Source organism: Passer domesticus, chromosome 10 (genome assembly GCF_036417665.1).
Source record: "Passer domesticus isolate bPasDom1 chromosome 10, bPasDom1.hap1, whole genome shotgun sequence".
Taxonomy (NCBI): Eukaryota; Metazoa; Chordata; class Aves; order Passeriformes; family Passeridae; genus Passer; species Passer domesticus.
Genome location: NC_087483.1, coordinates 23,600,953 through 23,620,391, shown reverse-complemented (window position 1 = coordinate 23,620,391; position 19,439 = coordinate 23,600,953). Strand labels below are relative to the sequence as shown.

Here is a 19,439-nt window from a genome sequence, read left to right as displayed (position 1 = left end):
GAAAAAACAGAATCCGTTTAATTAATCAAGAGTCGTGTTAAAGCACAGTGAAAATGCAGTATTTCTCAGCACCTGAGAACACTGAAGCACATAACACAGCAGACACCCCCCTACCACTGCTAAGGTGCCTAGGTGAACTTAACAGGCTTTTCTTACTAATCTAAAGGAGACTGAGGGGGTAAAAGACAGATAATTAGCAGACAGATCAGGCTTTGGTCTACATAAAACCTGTGGGAGGGAAATAATCTAACTGCCAAATTTTAGCCTAAAAAAGCACAACTGTGGAAAATCTAAAAGTATAAGAAAAAAACCCTTTCCTATGAACATAAAAAGACAGCAGTTTTTGACATATTATACATTTATATATGCTGATTACAGTTCTATAATTGCTGGATGGAAACTTATTAAAATACTAAGCAAAGAATTAAAGGTTTTTCTGATGTGGAAAAAAAATCCCCAAACACAGTAACTTCTAACCAATTTCCCATGGACTAAAAAGTTGACAAGGAAAGTATTTTGGATAGATTGCTGAGTTAATCAAAATTAATTTGTCTAGTGCCCAAAGAACAGGAAAATATTCCTTGACCCTTCTGTCCCCAAGATGCAGCAGTCTATTTCCTTTTGGAAATATTTTTAAATTTGCAGTAGCTCTTGAACGTTGTTTATTTCACTTTTCCCAACAGTTCAACAGTCCAGAAACTTGATCTAAAATAAAGAAAACTTTGGCTGCTGGATAGATAAGTAATTTTCTGCTAATCATTCTGTAACAGAAATCAATTCTTTAACGTTAAAAAAAATCATTAACGATCTTAAGACTTCATGTCTGTGCTGCCAATTTTTGATTCAATTTTGTGGCCAACAACCTGGAAAAGAGAAGAGAGTTACAGAGAAATATGTTCCTGAGGGAATCCCTGCCAACACCTTGAAAAAAGACTTATGAATAAAGCACTTGGGCCAACTCCAGACCAGCTAGGAGACATTTGTGGGTAACAATTTAAGAACGTTTAATTCTCCCTGCCTTCAGCCAGGCGCTGTATTCTAGGGATCTCTTGAGAACTAGGTGTCTCATCAGATGGCTGTAGGCAGCAGAGGCAGAGATGAATTTACAAGTTGCCTACCAATGCTTTAATCTGGCCACAGACCAACAACATATACTCATGTGAGTGGGTACATGCCACAAGGATGGTGGCTCAGAATGGCTTGTTGAGAGCTCAGGGAGCAAGTGACTCAACAGAGAGAACAGATCCCTGGGGTCTACTCTGTTGTAACTGGGGCTAAACGTGGCATGCAACCCTGTCCTAGGTAACACCTCATTTCTGACTAGTCCCTCTGCCAATCCTACTCCCTGGAAGTACAACTGAATTGCCTGAAGGATACACCTGGCTCAAGAGTAATGCTTGAATAAAGAATTCTCAGAAATTCCTGAGTGACAGTATTTCCCCTATGCATGCACACAAGAAATTACACTTTCCTTGGATTCCACAGACAGCAACTGCACAGGTGTAAATACAACCTGTTTGAGGTGCAGTGCAGTACCCAAGAAAAACAGTAATGTAGGAGAAAGACCTGAAAAGGAAAAAAAAGCTCAAACTGACTGATCACCTTTAAAAATTATATCTAAGCATAAAAAATGGTAAAACCTGTATGTCCATGACAGCTTTCAAGACTGAAGTCTAAATTAATGATGCTGATGGTCTGAAAGCTATTTTTTTCACAATACTCATTGAAACAATGGTATACTGTGTCTCATTTTAATTTTATTAATTATTAATGAATCAACATTTTGTTTTATTTGGCATCTAAAACCATATAATAGGCCAGTTTTTAGCCAGATTTTTCTTTCTGGCAGCTTTTCTTGAAGGAATTTTTCACCAATCAAACTTTTCTCATCCTGTCCCAGAAATTAAGATGCCATTATTTTTGCAGTGTGGGGGTTTTTTTGTATTAGGGATAGGAGTTGGCAAGTATGAACTACTTAATAAAGAGAAAATAACATATAGCACAGAACATTCAACATGGTATCTATCTATCTATCTATCAATTTCTCAGATTTTCAATAAAACTCCATGTGCATTGTGTACAGGAAGCGTTAGCATAGCAAACACTGCTATGAGCAACAGAACCACGGCAAGGTCCTTCCTGAGTCTGTTGAATAATGCCTCATGTGATGAATGAAAGAATGAAGGGACAAACAACAATTGAAAGAACGCGCAGTGTATTTCTCCTTGTACCCAGCATTGCTGGGGCCACACCTTGAATGCTGTGTTCAGTCCCAGGTTTCTCACTTTAAAAAGGACATTGAGGTGCTGGAGCCTGCCAAATAAAGGGCAACAAGGCTTGTGAAAGGTCTAGAAAACGTGTGCTGTGGGGAATGGCTGAGTGAGTTGTTTAGTCTTGAGAAGGCTCAGGAGGACCCCATCACTCTCTACAACTCCCTCAAGGAAGGCTGTAGTGAGGCGGGGGCCGGGCTCTGCCATGGTGCCTTCAGTGAGAAGACGCAAAGAAATGGCCTTAAGCTGAGACAGGGGAAATTCAGATTAAATATTAGAAATTTCTTTTTCACTTTTAGTGTGGTCAGGCACTGGAATAACTTGCCCAGGGAGGTGGCGGATTCACCAGTCCTGGAGATGTTTAAGAGGTGTCTAGATCTGAGTGATATATAATGGTTTCAATGATATTGCTAGGCTAATGATTGGACTGGATGATCTTGAAGGTCTCTTCCAACCTTGATGATTTTATATTTCTGCATCACTAACAGATCAAAAGCTGTTTGTCTGGAATTGCCACCCCTCAATGGCACTTAGGATGCTACATTTTGAAGACTGGTATCACTGTATTGTCTCCTCTCCTTTGCACACCTTTACTGAATTCAAGAGATCAGTTCATGAGCACTGTAACAGAAGCACATGCTGTGCCCCACTGCAGAACAGTTCACTTGGAAGAATAATTTCCCACATACAAAATCACTCTCCGTGTCCAGTAATGCTTTTAGGCTCTTATAAACAGTACTGAGTTAGGCAAGATCAGAGTGTACTTCCTATGTCAGAATCCCAGACTGCAGTATCTTTCCACATCATGAATGCCCTCCTATATCAGTTAAACAGAAAAGCCACTACAAAAAAAAACACAAGAAAGTAGCAACAGTGAATAATATTCCTTCTGGAAATGCCCTCATTTATAAAGCTTATTCTGAACTCACAGAATTAACAGTTTAACTAATAAAAAATTTGCTAAAAGCAAGTATTTCAAGTTGTTGGCTATAATACCACATACAGAACAAACCTGACAAGTCAACACTCTGAACATATACAAACTGCACAGGTGATATCCTGAACATATTCATGACAATGAATGACATCCATTTCTTTGAAATTTGTTGCTATATCATCCCAAGTGTCACATTTACTTGCTTTTTAAAAAAATCTGGATTCCTCACTTGCAACTGTTCTCTATATTCTTCTGAACTACCAAGAGCAAGTTCTGATTTGAGAGACAGATTTTGGTGTTTTTTTCAACAATTGAAACTTCCACCACTTAACAGCAAGCTGCCAGAGCCTGAATGTACAAAGAAACAGAAAAAATAGGTTTGTTAAGGCAGTCCTCACTGACCATTTTGCACTCTTCATTGCTAAAGAAGGTGATAACAGAGACCAGGTTTATTGACTAGTTAACTCTCACTGTCTAAAATACTGCTCTAAGCATTTAGTCCATTTAGAACAAATATACAGATACTGAAAAACAAATGCATCTTCAGGAAAACTCATTTTTAATGACAGCATCTGATTTGAACATCTGCTCCAGTGACGGAATAATCAGAGATACAAAGCTCTCTTTTAAAGTGCTTTTAATAAAGTTTTGTTCCAGACAACTGTCAGTTTTGGCAGCAACTGGATAGCCAGCTAACACATCCACCTCATGCTTCTTGTCATCTCTGACCACTACAGTATGTGCATGCATAAATGTGATCCTAACCTCTCTAAAATCTCCCAAAAGGCCTTAAACAATCCTGTCTAGGTTGCATGCAGCTTTTTCCTGGAAAGGGAATATTTATTGAACAGTTATAAGGTCAAAAGCAGTAACTTTTCTTTCTTCAGAGTTAGAATCAATGTTCTGGTTAAGAAGAAATGCCACTAAATACATTGCTTTATGACTGTACACTACGAAGTTAGAAGAAAAGTTAAAAGAAAAGACGATGGCACCCATTTGGGTTGCTTTTGTCAATCAAAAGTAAAACACTTGTCCTTGCTAGTGTCCTATAGAGCAGTATAAATGCTGATGTATTACACTGTACTACTCCCACTACAATAAACAGATATGCAATGCACAAGTTTATGCTTATAATCCCTCTATAAGGTAAAAAAAAAATATTATATTTTTCAGAAAGTACCTATTGTTTTGGCCAAAGTTAACAAGACATCTGTGGCAGAACACTAAAAGACTGCCTGTCTAAGTAGCAAACATCTGCCTTGAACACAACATTATGTCAAGAGAGATAAAAACTCACAGCCTGAGCTGCACATATGCAGGTGACGTGCTGCCTATCTCTACATCTCCCTCTTCATCTATGTAGAGAAATGTGCAGCAATTACTCTTGCTTCCAGGCAACTCTGTAAAAGGTATCCAAACAGAAAGAGAGCAGCAGAATATGGCCATTTCAGCTTCATTTGCTGCAAAACCAGACGCTGCCTGTCCCCTTGGGGAAGAGGCAGCAAGCAGGGAGAAGCACACTGCAAGTACATGGGTCACTTGTTGGAGATGCAGACTAACAGGTCACAAGATAACACCAGTTTTGTGATACTCTCCAATCACCCCACTCTCAACAAAAGGCTCACTACATTCCATCCCTCCATTTATTTCTATGCTGAAAATTACTAAAAGCCAGAAGCAGTCCTGAAGAAGAAACATCTACCTAGAGAAATACCAGAAAGTACAGCAAATTTTATTTGCAGTATTCAGTTATAAGGAGGCAAACCGAGAGCTCGTGTCCACAAAATGGCTGTTCTGCAAGAATTTAAAATGGCACAGGCCGTTTGCACTTATCAAAAACAAACAGTAGCTTCTGCTATCTGAAGAAGGAGTGGAAAGGAAGTTAAAAGCAGAGGTCACCTATTGAGCAGGAGCAGAGCAAGCAATGTCTCTTCCCGTTGGGCTTTTGGTTCTCACCCTCCTCAGAAAAAGTAAACTATGAAGGAAGAAATACAAGATGTTGCAGCTTTTGCCCAGATATATTTTTTTGAAGTTACCCATAAAGTAGAGAGCAGACCAAAACCCCTCAACAATTTAACAGAATAAATTTATTTTTCTGAGTTACAATGCCAGTCATTTAGTATCTGAAAGCTGCATTTGTGTCAAGAGAAGTGTATTTCAGTTGTTAATTCCCTGAACTTCCTAATCTCCTTACTTCTGTAGCTCCTACTGCCATTTCTACCCGCATGATCTTCAAAATCTCCCAAGAACAGACAGTCCACTGACCCTCGAGGCAAGTGCTCTGCTCCCCAGAGCACACAGGACAAACTGCTGACTGCAGTACCTAACCCTTCATGTGTATTGGTTTTGCTGTTACATGGCAAGGAACATGTTCTAAATGAGAAACTAAAAAAAAGCAAATCGTATGTATTTCCAAATATATTCATCTATTTCACTTACTACATTGTGATCACCTAGAACATCAGCCTCCATACAATTTTAACATCCAACATGAAAAAAAGCTCATGACATTTCTAAGATTAAACCAGGACAGTAAGTTCACCACTAATTGTAATTACAAGATACATTAAATATTTTGGCTTTTGCACTACAGCATTTTAAGAAAAAGGTATTAACATGCAGTAACACCACCAATTTCCTCCTTTTTCAAAATACCTGTATGGCCCACACAGCAGAGCAGGGAGGCAGCAGCACACCTTACCAACATCTGACAAACTGGGATGTCTTTTATCTGGGGCACATTTAACACAACTGATCCACTTTGGGGTAACTAAGCACCAGCTAACCACAAAAAAAATGAAATTAAATTAACATATATTAAGATATTTAGACTGCAGATCACAAGATTCAGCACGAACCACCACACTACCAGAGAGCCTGTACAATAGGGATCCTGTGCAGGATGCTGAGCAGGCCATTCCACCCGTGAGATGGCTCACTGCGCTCTCTTGGGGGTACCCTGTCTAGGTGGTGGCTCAGAGAAGACAGCAACTACCTACTGCTCCTTCAGGTTGGAACCAAACCCTCGTTTGTTTTTGGTTTTTTTTAAATTTACATCTTAATCCAAGTTTCACTGAACACGGGAAGAAACTCATTTCCTCAAAGTTGCTTGTAGGGAGGAGACTCTCAGAACATGGCTAAACAAATTACACACAAACAGAGCTGACATGTTAATGACTACACCTACATTTTTGTGGGACCTTGTAGCATTGTTCATTCCACAGACAGAGAAAAAAAATTACTTACACGAAATGACACATCAATCCATAAAAATTAGGTTTAAGGCTATGAGGGGGGAAGGGAATATTTCAAGCTTTTTACTCCTTACAGCACAGCTACAAAGCCTGTTGATACCAACAGTATACACTGAATTCAGTTGCAACTTTGAGAATTGAACATTTTTAAAAATTTAAAACCCACTCAGTTCACACACAAAGAAACATCCTATGTAATCATCTGTCAAAAATTCAGTTTTAGTTTTGCTCAGCATTATCATTAAAGAAATTTGCATTACAGCCATTTCTCCTATCCAAAGCTCATTGCCTAATTTTAAAACAGCTTTCTTTTCTGCTATACTATCACTTTCATTCAAGTTTTAGAAGAAAAAAAACCAGGAGGATTTTCATTCCTTTCAACACAGTCCCTTCCTAAGAAGTGCCCATCTTGCTGGCTAAGCGAACCCCGTGGAACACAGTCTGCAATCACATGAATAAAACTTCAAAAATGCAGTTAAAGCCCGAGGGGCAACCCGAAATTAGGAAAGAGCAGAGTTGTAAGTCTTTGATATCACAAATTGAGAATCAAAATAATATTTTCAGGTATATGTTCAAAACATACTGCAAGACACCAGTAAAAATACTCATCTGTAATTAACATCATCCACCATGCAGAAGCACCTGAACAGTCACAGTACTACTGCCCTTTTATTCTCAAGGATAAGGATGTTACACTGCCTTCTGTGGACCACTGTAGGCATAATTTTAGCAAAAGAAAGAGTGATCCAACCTCTCCTCCCCATCTGACAGGAGATAAAGCAGGATTTCTCCTTCAAATTGCTCAAACCAGAGGCAGGGGAGTACCATGAATGGTTGGTGTGGTTAAAGTGGGCTTTGTGGAGCCTACTTCCTGCAGCCAGCTTCACAGAGACAGACCTGACCATGCTATGGGAGGCAGCAGCACACCTTGCCAACATCTGACAAACTGGGATGCCTTTTATCTGGTGCACATTTAACACAACTGATCCACTTTGGGGTAACTCAGCACCAGCCAACCACATGGAAAATGCTTTAAAACCAAATACCTCTATCACCAAACAGACGATGGACTTAAGAGAGGCCCAAGACCCAGACTAGGCTTACTTCCATCAGTAAGAAAACACAAACAGTCCAAATGAGACCACTGCCCCACAGTCAGACACAGCCAAGGCCCTGACAAGTCTCCAGCTGCATGGGGGTATGCATCACACTCCCCACCCCAGACTGCTGCTTCAGCGAGCTCAGTGACAACAACTTCAGCAATATTCAAAGCAACTGAATAAAAACACATCAGTAAGGAGAATGTTCTTCAGAGAACTGCTGTTGATGAAACAAACAGGCTGAGCTGGAAGCTGCCCTCCTCGCCCAGCCTGTGCCCAGCAGCAGCTACCACCACAGGCAGGGCCAACACACACCACATGCCCCAGAGCTGGCAGCTAGGTCCCTTTCAGCTATTTCCCACAGGAAATATGAACATATGATAAAGTCTAACCACGGGAAAACTCCTAAATACAAGGTAGCAAATAGCAACACAAATAACTGAGTACATGGGGCAGGTTTGGGTCCAAGTGTTAAAATAAAATCAGTCTAGTCTCTAATGAAACCCTTTCCATCCCTAACAGATAGTCATGCTACCTACTTTGGTAGTTACCTGAAACATTGAGTCACTGCTTTAATCCACTGCTTTCACACAAGAAAAATGCTGTTCTGTGAGTACTACATACTAACAACATTATTTACCAAATGAGAAAACTCCACTAAAAATGGCTTCTTTTTCAGAAATAAGCTCTTCCACTCACTATCTTTGGAACATTGATACAACACACCCAATAAATTCCATGACTCAATGGATGTAACAAAAAGCATTTGTAACAATCTCTCTTAATTTAAACCTGAAAAAGCATGAACAATTTCATTAAAGACTGAAAAAACACTAACAACATCTGTTATGTCCCAAAAATTTCTCATTTGAACTATTACCCACAAGAACCTTAAAACCGGATTTCACCTTTCCTCAAGTGGTAACTGTGGTCAGTGAGAACTTTGACACCTCAGATAAAGCATTCCCCTCCAGTCTTCCTAGACCCAGGAGCCTGTGACTGCGAAACCCTACGTGCACAAAGCACTCACCCTTGCTGCCAGCACTAAGCAGGAGAGCTCCTGCATGGAGCTGTGCTGCAGATAACAGGAGGGGAGACTCCTGGGCACATCCTTGGACCATGGTCTCACGGAGCACACCTCCAGCCGAGCGTGGGAGCAAAAATCACCCAGAAGAATCCTGCTCCTACTGCACCCACCCATTCCCTGCACCTAAAGATTCCCACCAGCAATATCAACAGCATGCACAAATGAAAACTGAGCAGGAGGAGCACTGCTTAGAGAAGCACAGGGGAAGCAGACGAGCAGGATGGTACTGGAGGTCACCCGTGCAGTCCACACCAGGCAGGAAGGGAAACCGGCAGTGGAGAAGGCAGGGTGAGTGTCCTGGTGGTGTAGGAGAGAGCACACATCCCATCCAGGGACAACAGGGATAGTGGCATACTACCAAATTCTGCAACTTCTCATAGTAACTGGTATTGCTGCCTCATTGCTTGCTTCCTTAGAAAGATGGGATTTCAAAGCCACAAGAACAACACACAAAAAAAATAGCAAAAATAGCTGTAAAAATTTCCTTTTTCTTTTTTTTTTTTGGTTTGAACAAACTTGAAGAGAAAGATTTAAGGAAAACAGCAGGAAGGTGGTGTCAGACACTGGCAGAGACTGGTGCCTGTTGTTTGCACTTCTCTGGAAGAAAAAAACAAGTCAAAGGCTCAGAGAACAGCACGTTGTGATTTAGCCAAGAGAACAAATCAGGTCAACTAGCAATCACACAACATGGGGGGAAGAAAAGCCAAACTCCACCACTATTAGGGTAATTCACTGGAGACTTCATTGTCATAGCTTCACTATTTTGTACCCAAATTATGATATATGTTGCAAGTATAAGAAACAGGGAGAAAATACAAGAAACACAGTATTAATATATAATCTTATACACAACCAGGCTGTTGTGAACTTTATACGTTTCCGCTCTTCTGCTTAAGAGCCAACAATACCAAAAACTGAAACTCATGATATGGCAAAACCAGCATGATTAATCCAGCTGCCAATCTTTTTACCATCTGCAATCATCATCAGATGCAACAAAATTATGTATTTGAAAAAATGAGACAAGTTTTTAAGAGGTACGTAATAATAAGCAACAGGAATTTAAAACATTTTTATTAAAAAGCAGCTAAAATCTTTGTGTAAGTTTAGCTTGTTTATGAGAAACAGCAACATTAGTATTCCTAATGATAAAACAGTTCACTGAGAAAATTGTTTGTGTATATATAAAAATATGTACAGTCAGGACATATAAAACTGCTGCTTCCTTAATAGTAACCACTTGCATGTTCTGGATATGGTAGCATGCATCAAGCAAGCAACCGAGAAAAAATCATGTATGGATGCAGAATACAAAATACCATCTAAAAAGGAAGACCAACATGACATTTGCTTTTGAGTTTGAATACTAGTGTAACTCCTCTTAAGCATTATTTGTATCACAATCATTTAGTAATACAATTTAATTACCAAGAGGCAATATGCAATCTGATTGTATACGTAAATTCAGTAAGCAATGAACTTCAGAAAAGCAAACTGAGGCCATAACATGCACAGCAGAAAGTGCTTTTTAAATCTCATTTAAAAATTCTAAACCTAAACCTGTATCTTCAGGAATTACTTCTATTGGAATCCTACTTGTAACTTTAAAATACTAAAATCCCACTCCTCATAATGACCCTTCATAAGACTAAGAACACAAGGACTATAAGAATTACTTCACTTTATTCAAAGTTAAAGCTTGTGGAGAGCTTACAAGACAGCCTCTTACCAAACCTTAGTACTGTGACCAAAACTACTGAAACTAAACCATGACATTAATTTAATAGTCAAGAAGCTTCTAAAACGTACCAAAGACACAGCAACTACCAGCTCAAGAAATAACTGAATTGCCAAAAAAACCCTAAGAAAAATCCTAGTAATACCAATACCAAAACCACTCTATAATGACTGCTACCACAGTTAAAATAAAAAACTTATTTTATAAAAATAATCACAATCCCTAGACCACCACCACTCTTTACTACTTTACACAAGTTAAAGTGATTCATATTGATAATGTGTGGAATTTATTTTTGATTGCTTTATAATGAAAATATCAACCTCTTAAAGGATTCTACTTTTCTCATGATGTTTACTAAGAATAATCTAAGAAACAGAAAAGGCTTTAACATCCTTGAGAAGCAAAGTAGTTAGCAAGGGGGGATTAGGATACACACTAAAATTGGCTAAAGTACTGTTGCAAAACTTACTGTTTTTAAGGACAAAACTGTGGAAGCTATGAGAACACAGCATTAACTAGAAGAAAAAACAGTATTTACCAAATACAGCTAAGCAGTGTACAGGCTGGATTAGTCTAAGCCACACAAGTGAAAAAAAGGAGTATTACAAATCCTACTTGTAGCATCATCTGAGTTTGTCTCCTTAGAACCAAGAAGCCAAAGAGTTCCACAGTGTAGAAGAGAACTGGGAAACACCCTGCTGGTCAATCGACATGGTCCCAAGAGCACCACAGTCCCAGAGTGAGAAGATCAGGATCTAAATTATACTGTTTCAGATCTGCAGGACTTAGGAAACTTGTATATTTATTTGTTAGATTACTTTCCAATTTCTTGCCCTTCAGCATATAGTTGTTTGTTTACTTATTAAAAAAGTTTTTAAAAAGCAATCCACCAAAAGTTACAGATGTAAGACACAGTGTTTGAAGTATCTACAGTGTTTTTGAAGTATCTACATGCTTTCAGTTCAAGGCAGTCACAAAATGAAATAGCTAGAAGTCTGGGGGTGTGTGACATCATACAACAGATTTTTCTAAAAGCATCAGTATTTCCTTTATGCCGCAAAAAAAAAAAGGTTTTTTTCTCTTATAGGTATAGATCTATTAGAAGTTTCCACAGAAATGGAATCTAGTACTCCTCAATCCCCCAAATAACTATGGTCAGGCTTCATTTCCTGTAAAAGGCACTCTGGAGTTTCTTACCACCATCCCCATCTTTTAAAATACGAAGTTCAGAGTGCTTTGTTCCTAAGGACATTATAAAGAAAGCTTTGCAGCCTTAAGGTTCTACCTAATTAAAACTGCAGATATGATAAGGTGAGATACAGTACCTAATGCTCCTGCTGCCACCTCTCAGCATGCAGAGGTGGTCCTAGGGAACACCAACCTTCTCTGTGACGTTCAGTTTCACATAAAAGCTCCAGTAAATTAACTTTCCCACTCCAAAGTGACCAGAGTCCTGTTGCAGTTGTGTAGTCACTCAACAATCACTAGCTGTCCCTCTAAATCCTGGAAGGGCAGTTGTCAGCTTCAGAGCCTTTCCAGCTAAAGCTACTGAGCACAAAGCAGGCAATTTTTCTCATTTGTGTATTTTAAAAATATGCTTCATCACCAAATGTTTAATTGAAGCTTGGTGCAAGAAGAATCTATGGTGAGGTTTAAAGTTTATGATCTACTAAATTCATAAAAGAGAAAAATATTCAAACACTATAAACATGAATGCTCTGCTGGCAGACAGACCCTCACACCACTGGAAGCTGTGGGTGAGCTGCCTGAACTGAGCTCTGAAGCACTGGATCAGCTTTCACCAGCAACTGCTTCAGCCATTTCTGTTTGCTCAAGCTCTTCAGCAGCTGGTTTACTCAGAACTGCTGAAGAGCAACTGACAACCTTTTTGGAAAGCAGGAAAGCCTGGCTGTCTCTTCCAAATGATGAACACGAAGGACTGGTGACTGGATTTGTTCTATTAACTCCAAATTTCGCAAGGCACGGTGACCACAAGTAATTTACTCATTTCACAAACTACAGACAATTCTCCTTTATCTGGTTTAAATGCAAAGCACATTTGGATATATTTCTTTCTTATTATGTATGTAGCACAATTAGAATTCACTTTATTTAACTAACAAAGTTAGCTAAAAGCTGTCTAAAGGATGGGGAATTACTCTTCTTAAACATTAAGAATCTAAGCAGTGTAACTCCTTAAATAAATGCATATAGATGTGTCTTCTCCTGCCTAGCAAGAGGTATGATCAAATTAGACCAATTAGAACCAACTTTTCTTTAGGAAAAATAATTAAGCACAAATGCAAAATAAAATTAAAAACAATTATTTAATCAGGGTTTCCTGCTCACTGATTTAAGTCATGATTAATAAGACAGTCACTCTGATTTCAGTCAATCCCTCCAGCATGGACCCAGCCCAAAGGGTCACACAGTCCCAGTCTTCCCCCAGCATCTTCAGCATGTCCAACTTTACTTAAGACCTCCTGCTCCCTTCTTCCAGGACTAAATTTGAGGTGAATTAAAGCTTACAAGCAGACATTGTCCTGCCACCTACCACATCCTCCCCAGGAAAAGCCTAGGTGCCAAGATTTTTCTGCTAGCATATCCCATTGCTCTGCTCAGGAATGGAAGAAAGGAGTAAGACCTCCAAAGAGAAGGTGCCTGGAAAGGAAGTAGACCCTTACTTCCTACCCCAAACAAAGCATCTCAATAAGGATGGAGTCAAGATGATGGGAAATGCAGGATCCAAAATACCTTCTGATGCTCACTAATGCTGCCCTACTCCTAGAGAACTTTGTCCTTAAGTACTGAACATGAAGTGCAGTACTTGTTCCTTGTTATTTTCAGCAAGTATTAGAAGTTTTCCACTTGCAACACCTGAAAAACTGGGTTATATTATGGTGGCCAGCTTCTGTTTAACTGCTCTCCAACGATCACAACTGAAGTACTGGCATTCTCAACAGAAACCTGACCGCTCTTCTTCCTCTACCCCCCTTCATATCCACGCAGAGCAATCAGCAACCCAAATCTGCCTTTTCCTCTTTTATAGCTGAAACACACCAAGCCAAACAGAAAGAAGTTCATAAAGCTTTTCTTCCTCCCACTTGTGTGCTTTTATGCTTTTTAGCTACAATTCAGGAGCTACTCTACTGCATAAAAACAATTTACTAACTTGAACATTTTTTCTTCTGAAAAAAAGCTCAGCATGGAAGCAAAGAATTTAGTATGGGAGTAAATGGATTGGGAGCAAGTACTACTTCAAAACACAACCTTATACCAAGAACACAAAAAGCATGAAGGACTATTTGAGGATGTCATATTTCCATAATCTAAATTCTTAAGATAGCAAAATTCTATAGAACTAACTTTGATCGTGATGCACATATATATGGTAGTGTTTCCTAGCAGTCACAACAGTATTTTGCAATCATTTAGCATTATCAGGCTCTAAGAAAATCCAAAGAAATGTCAATACTAACTGCAGACTATAGTTATTACTAACAAGTAAGTTTACTTCAGCTTGATGGAGAAAAAAATTACTTGCTGAAAGAAAAAGCAAACAAGAAAAAACATAGAGGGGGGAAAAAGAATGAGACAAATAACCAGTTTTTTACTTGAATGGAGATAATAAATACAAACATCTTATCCCTATGTCGATTCCCTCTCCATTTAAAATGGAATAGGTTAATGGGAAATTCCATTCCAGGCAGAATAAAACAGAATCAAAACAAATCAGTTGGCCAAGAACTAATTTACACTATTTCCTACAGCACTTGCATTTTATAAAACCAGATTCAAAAAAGGATTTGTATTAAAAAATGTTTCCTTTCTCATCTGGACATGCTATAAGATCTCCAAAGAATTTGGCATAACCATCAGCTTACTATGAGAATCACATCTTCAACACAACCAGCAATAATATCACAAGCTAGAATTTGTGTGTATCACTGGCACAACATTAATCTCAGACAACACCTGCTCATGCTACAGCCAGCCTAAATGACCTTTTATGATTGCTGTGCTCATTCTGAGTAAAAATATGCCATCATTTTTAAATACAAATTGTTCTTGTTCTTTTCTGCCCCCATATAAACTGGCCAAATCCATAAAATTTTAAATCTACAGCTGAATGATAAAAGGAAACTTACTGAGAACCTCCTGTTAAGGCAAATGAAGTAACTGAGGTTCTACACTACATGCAAACAACAGGAAACAACAGCCCTGGGAGTTTTAATAAGATTCAGGTAGCTTTCATGTTCATGTACTAATATATTGTATGTAGCATACAGATAGAACCTGGAATCTAGAAGCATCTTCTAGACTGGAAATTTAAGGAGGAAATAAACTGTACCTTAGTGCTCAGACACATAACTACCATCACATTTTAGGTAACAATAAATATAAACAATACACATTTATCAAATTTTAGTAATGAAGTCATCAACAAAATTTGCTACCCATACAACATAACTTCTTCAAAGACTGTCAAATGCATGGCTTAAGTTTATTTACCATTTTGCCATCATATATAAATTTGGGCTGAAATTTGCATTCCTGTTGTATCAATTCAGATTTCTATTTGGCATTTTATTTTGCTTTTAGCAGAGTATCGAAAGCCAACAGCACAAACAAAAAATAACTTACAAAGCATTATGCTTAATTACCAGACCCTGCAGCACCACCCAGTGAGCCAACCATGTCCTGGGCTGCACCAAAAGCAGCATGTCTCTAATGTGAAGGGAGGGGATTCTGCCCCTCTCCTCCACTCTGCTGGGACCCCACCTGAGAGCAATGAAGGACACAGACCCGCTGGAAGAACCCAGACAAAGGCCATGAAGATGATCAGGGCACTGGAGCATCTCTGCTATGGAGACAGGCTAAGAGAGTTGGTGTTGTTCAGCCTGGAGAAGGCTCCAGGGAGACCACACAGCACCTTCCAGTACCTAAAAGGGGCCTCTAAGAAAGTTGGACAGAGACTTTTTACAAGAGCATGAAGGGACAGGACAAGGGATGACAGCTTTAAATGGATATAGAGTAGATTTAGATTAGATATTAGGAATAATTCATTTACTTGGGGGTGGTGAGACTCTGGAACAGGATGACCCTCCAGTAGCTGTGGAGTTGCACCTGCCTGCAAGTGTCAAGACCAAGCTGAATGGGGCTACCAGGTGTAGGAGGAGGTGTCCTTGCCCACGGCAGGGGGTTGGAACTAGATGATCTTCACAGTCCCTTCCAACACAAGGCAATCTAGGGAATCTCTTCTGACTGCCTTGTCAGCATTGGTCTGAGCACTCTCCATTTACAAAACAGCACTTTGCAGGTATGTGCTTTAACATTTTTAGTTACACACATAAAGCAGACAAAAGTAAAGAAACTTCAAACAGGAAATTGTGTGACGGCAATTATGTGAGCTATGGCACAAGATTAAGTCACACAACCACACGTACAGTAAGTAAAATAATACTGCGTAACAGACCTCCTAAATTCCTGATAACATCTACTGCAGGGCTCTTAAGTGACCACATATACTACACATAAGTTATGGGAATATAAAACAACTGACAGAACGACAGACATTTACAAGCTACACTAAAATGCAAACAAGAGATAGTTCTTATATAGTAAAAGTGTACAGCTGCACTGTATTCAAGTCCATCCCAGTCTTTTAATTTCAAAACCCAAAACATAAATTCAAATCAGTACAGTGAAGGCATGAGGCCACTCTAGACCAAGATACAGAAGATAGCATCCAATGGGAAATGGTCACTGCAATGTTGCAGAGCATTTTAAAAGATTACAATATTTTAAAATTATTATTTCCTCTAATTTCACCCCTATTTTCCTTGATACTGACAAGATATTGCCAATTTTTTAAAATGTGTTTGTGCAATTGTTATATATGCCAGAGCTTTCCTTTCTTGCTTTTTTTCCTATTAGAGATTCCAAAAATATTTTCAGAACTTACTAAATTAAGGTACTGAAGGTTTCTGTTCTTAATAAACCAGAATCTTCAAATGCCCATGTGAGACATGTGAGCTGATACCAGACCTTCCTAGGTGAGGTCAGCTCAACCACAGCACACGTGGTACACTTTGTGAAGGTCTGCACTTCCAAAGGCAACAGGGACATAACTCCCACAGGAGCCAACCAAAGGGATTTTAATCCACAAACAAGAAGGCCAGGCTGGGAAAGAAGCTCTGCACAAGTGCCAAATGCGCTGTATCGGTAAATATCACCCACTCAAAACTGGCACCAGCAGCAATGCAGCTGTGATCCAGTATGGGCCAGCAGCCTTGTGCACTGCTCCAAAACTCATCATCATTAACATCACCAGGTATCACCAGTTTAGAATTGATGATGGCCCAGGCTCCTATAAACACACTGCACTGCAAATATTCCTTGCTTATTAGTTTGAGCTGGCATCTATCTTTCACATACATAAGCAATGTCTATGAACATACTAATGTATTTCTATTTCAGGGCCTATTGATTTCTGCAAGATACTTCTTTGTAAAACATATATACATAAAGTAAGAAGCCTTGATAACATCCCACAAGCATGAATGCAAAACATGAACCCAAGCATGGCAGCTTATGCTCTTTTTCAAAGAGAGCTACCTAGCAAGGACACACAATTTAAATGCAACCCAGGAACACCATGCAAATACAACACATTTCAGTACCAGGCAAACACCAAGGTTTTGATTACTTTTAACCCATAATCTGTATTAGAGGATGTAAATTACAGTACCCAGAAAAATCCAACAGCATGAGTTGTAAGAAAGAAAAATGTAAATAGCATAATCATCATATTGAAAATGAGCTTCACAAAAAATATTTCTCTTTTCTCAACAGAGCTACTCAATGACCACCATTTTTTGTTAAAATAAATAGATACATAATTTATATTGCAATAATAATTTCAAACTTGTATGGCAGGTATATGAAATACATTTAAAAATATCCTACATATACGTATTACCTGGATGCATATTCATAACAAGAGTTGCAACAGTGAAGAAACCTGCTCTCAATAAACCTAAAACTATGAATTTGGCTGCTGGCGGTGTTTTTTCTAACAGCTCTGGCTTCCCAGAGAAGATGAGCACAAAATGCCTGCCACTTTACTCAGCATCTTTAACATATACCATAATTCCTTCCCAGGTATTTTCTAGAGCATTTCATGTCAATCTACCTGCAGGAGCGTGTGCAAAAGTGACACAGAGTGATACAAGTCTGACAACTACTGGTGTGGAAAATGGAGAAACCCGACTGCATTATACATTTTCAGGATGTCGAATCCCTGTTACTAAGTCCCTACATTGCTTATCAACCAAATAAAAAGACCCAAGAAAACCCAAAAAGCAAGCAAGCAAGCAACCACAGGAAGACCTAAAAAACAAAGGCTCTCCATCTTCGCAACTATTTCTATTTTAAGTTAGCAAGTTTCCTGCCTGGGTGATGACGTTTTGCAGATGCTACAAGAAACGCTACATGGTATTCATTAATCTGGGGCAAATCAATTAAAATTATACAACTGCTCGGTATGCAAGTATCTGTGCATAAAAGTTCTCCTCCGCCACTAACTGGCGTTCAGCAAGTAGTTATTTTAGCTAAAAGCGCCGAACAACTCACTAGCTGTATAACTGCTACATCTTGTGGCAACACAACACAAGGAGGAAAAGCAGACAATACCCGAAAGGGAACAGCGAAGGGACTTGTTTGCTCATAACCTTCATACAGATATTCCCTGCAAACACCCACAACACCCTGCTGTCGCTGTCGGTGTAACACAAGAGGGGAGGAGCAGGGGAGGGAGGAGAAAAATATTATCATCGAAGGCGTGATGGAGGACAGGAGAAAGTTGCAGTCATTCCGTGGCGGCCGCAAGGCGCCCTGTCACTTCTGGCCGCAAAACCGGCCGCCCCCCAGGGCGCTTTCCCCATGGGGACGAACCTCCGGCCCCTCTCTTCCCACCTCCACAGTGCCAAAAGTGCCCAACTCCCTCCAGCAACAGCGGCTGCATCCTCCGGCGCAGCACTTCTACTTGGCCGCTGGCGGAGGGGAGCCTATCTCGGGGAGGACGCGGCGAGCGGCCGCCCGAGGAGACGCGAGCGGCTGCGGCAGGCGGACGGCCCGGGCACGGAAGGAGCACGGCGGGTCGCCCTCCGCGGCCCGGCGCGGGGGGTAACAACGAGGCGCCGCCGCGCTGACGAGCGGGCGGGGGCGGCGGGGCCCCGCTCGCCCAGCGACCGAGGTTCCGCTCACCGCCACCGGGCCCGGCGCTGACCCCGCGCCGCCGCCGGGGGCACCGGCCTCTCCCGCCGCCGCTTCCCAGCGGCCCGGGACCGGCCTCCGGCGGCGGTGGCTGGGCCCCTCCCCAAGGGCCGGGCCCCCCGCGCAGCCCCGCGGCGCGCTCGTTACCTTCCTTGGGCGGCTTGCCGGGCGGCGCGCCGTGCAGCTGGGAGGCCGCCGCCGCCGCGGAGCAGCCCTGCAGGCTCGGTGGGGACGTGGAGAGCCGGGACCAAGATGGCGGCCCCTCCAAACTTCCACTGCTACTTTGGACACTCATCAAGCTACTTTCCTGGAGCCCGGCAGCCGCCGGGGGCGGCGGGGAAGGCGGCGCGGCGGGGGGACACCCAGCGCCGCGCTCATGGCCGGGGGGCCGGCCCGACACCGGCGCGGGGAGGCCGCCGGCTGGGAGCGAGCTCCGGAGGCAGGCGGGGCGCGGGAGAGACGGGGCGCGGGGCCAGCGCAACCTGCCCGCACCTCTGCACTGCGTCGCCGCCGCCGAGCAGCCGCCTGTGTCTGAGGCCAACCTTCCCCGCCGCCGCCGCCGCTGCCGCCGGGGAGGGGAGGGGAGGGCGCAGGCGGGGAGGGGTCATGCGCAAACACGATCGCGAGCCGAGCGAGCGCCGCGCTCCGCCGGCGCCCAGCCGAGCCCCGCCGAGCCGGAGCCGCCCAGGGGCGGCCGGCGGGAGCGGCGCCAGCCGCGCACGCACCTGCCCCCAGCCCCACCGCGCCGCGCGGCCCGGGCGCGCTCCCGCCTC

At 41.6% G+C, this 19,439-nt stretch overlaps 1 protein-coding gene and 1 long non-coding RNA gene across 5 annotated transcripts in view; one reads left to right on the top strand and one right to left on the bottom strand.

Annotated features, from left to right (window-relative positions):
- The window catches only part of TLK1 (tousled like kinase 1), a 67,429-nt gene that overhangs the window by 47,746 nt on the left and 244 nt on the right, over positions 1–19,439 (bottom strand). Inside the window, exon 1 of one of the 4 annotated variants that reach the window (XM_064434474.1) lies at positions 18,814–19,247. The exons of 1 other annotated variant lie outside the window; for it this stretch is intronic. In XM_064434474.1, coding sequence (XP_064290544.1) covers positions 18,814–18,961 — 148 coding nt within the window. In that variant the 5' untranslated portion in view covers positions 18,962–19,247. Of the gene's footprint in view, positions 1–13,143; positions 13,310–18,813; positions 19,248–19,439 lie in introns of those variants that run through there. 2 more of the 4 variants (XM_064434473.1, XM_064434470.1) reach the window with 2 other exon arrangements.
- Positions 13,255–17,936, top strand: LOC135308896 (uncharacterized). Its single transcript, XR_010369280.1, has 2 exons — positions 13,255–15,709; positions 17,554–17,936. It is a non-coding gene; the product is annotated as an uncharacterized LOC135308896 (long non-coding RNA).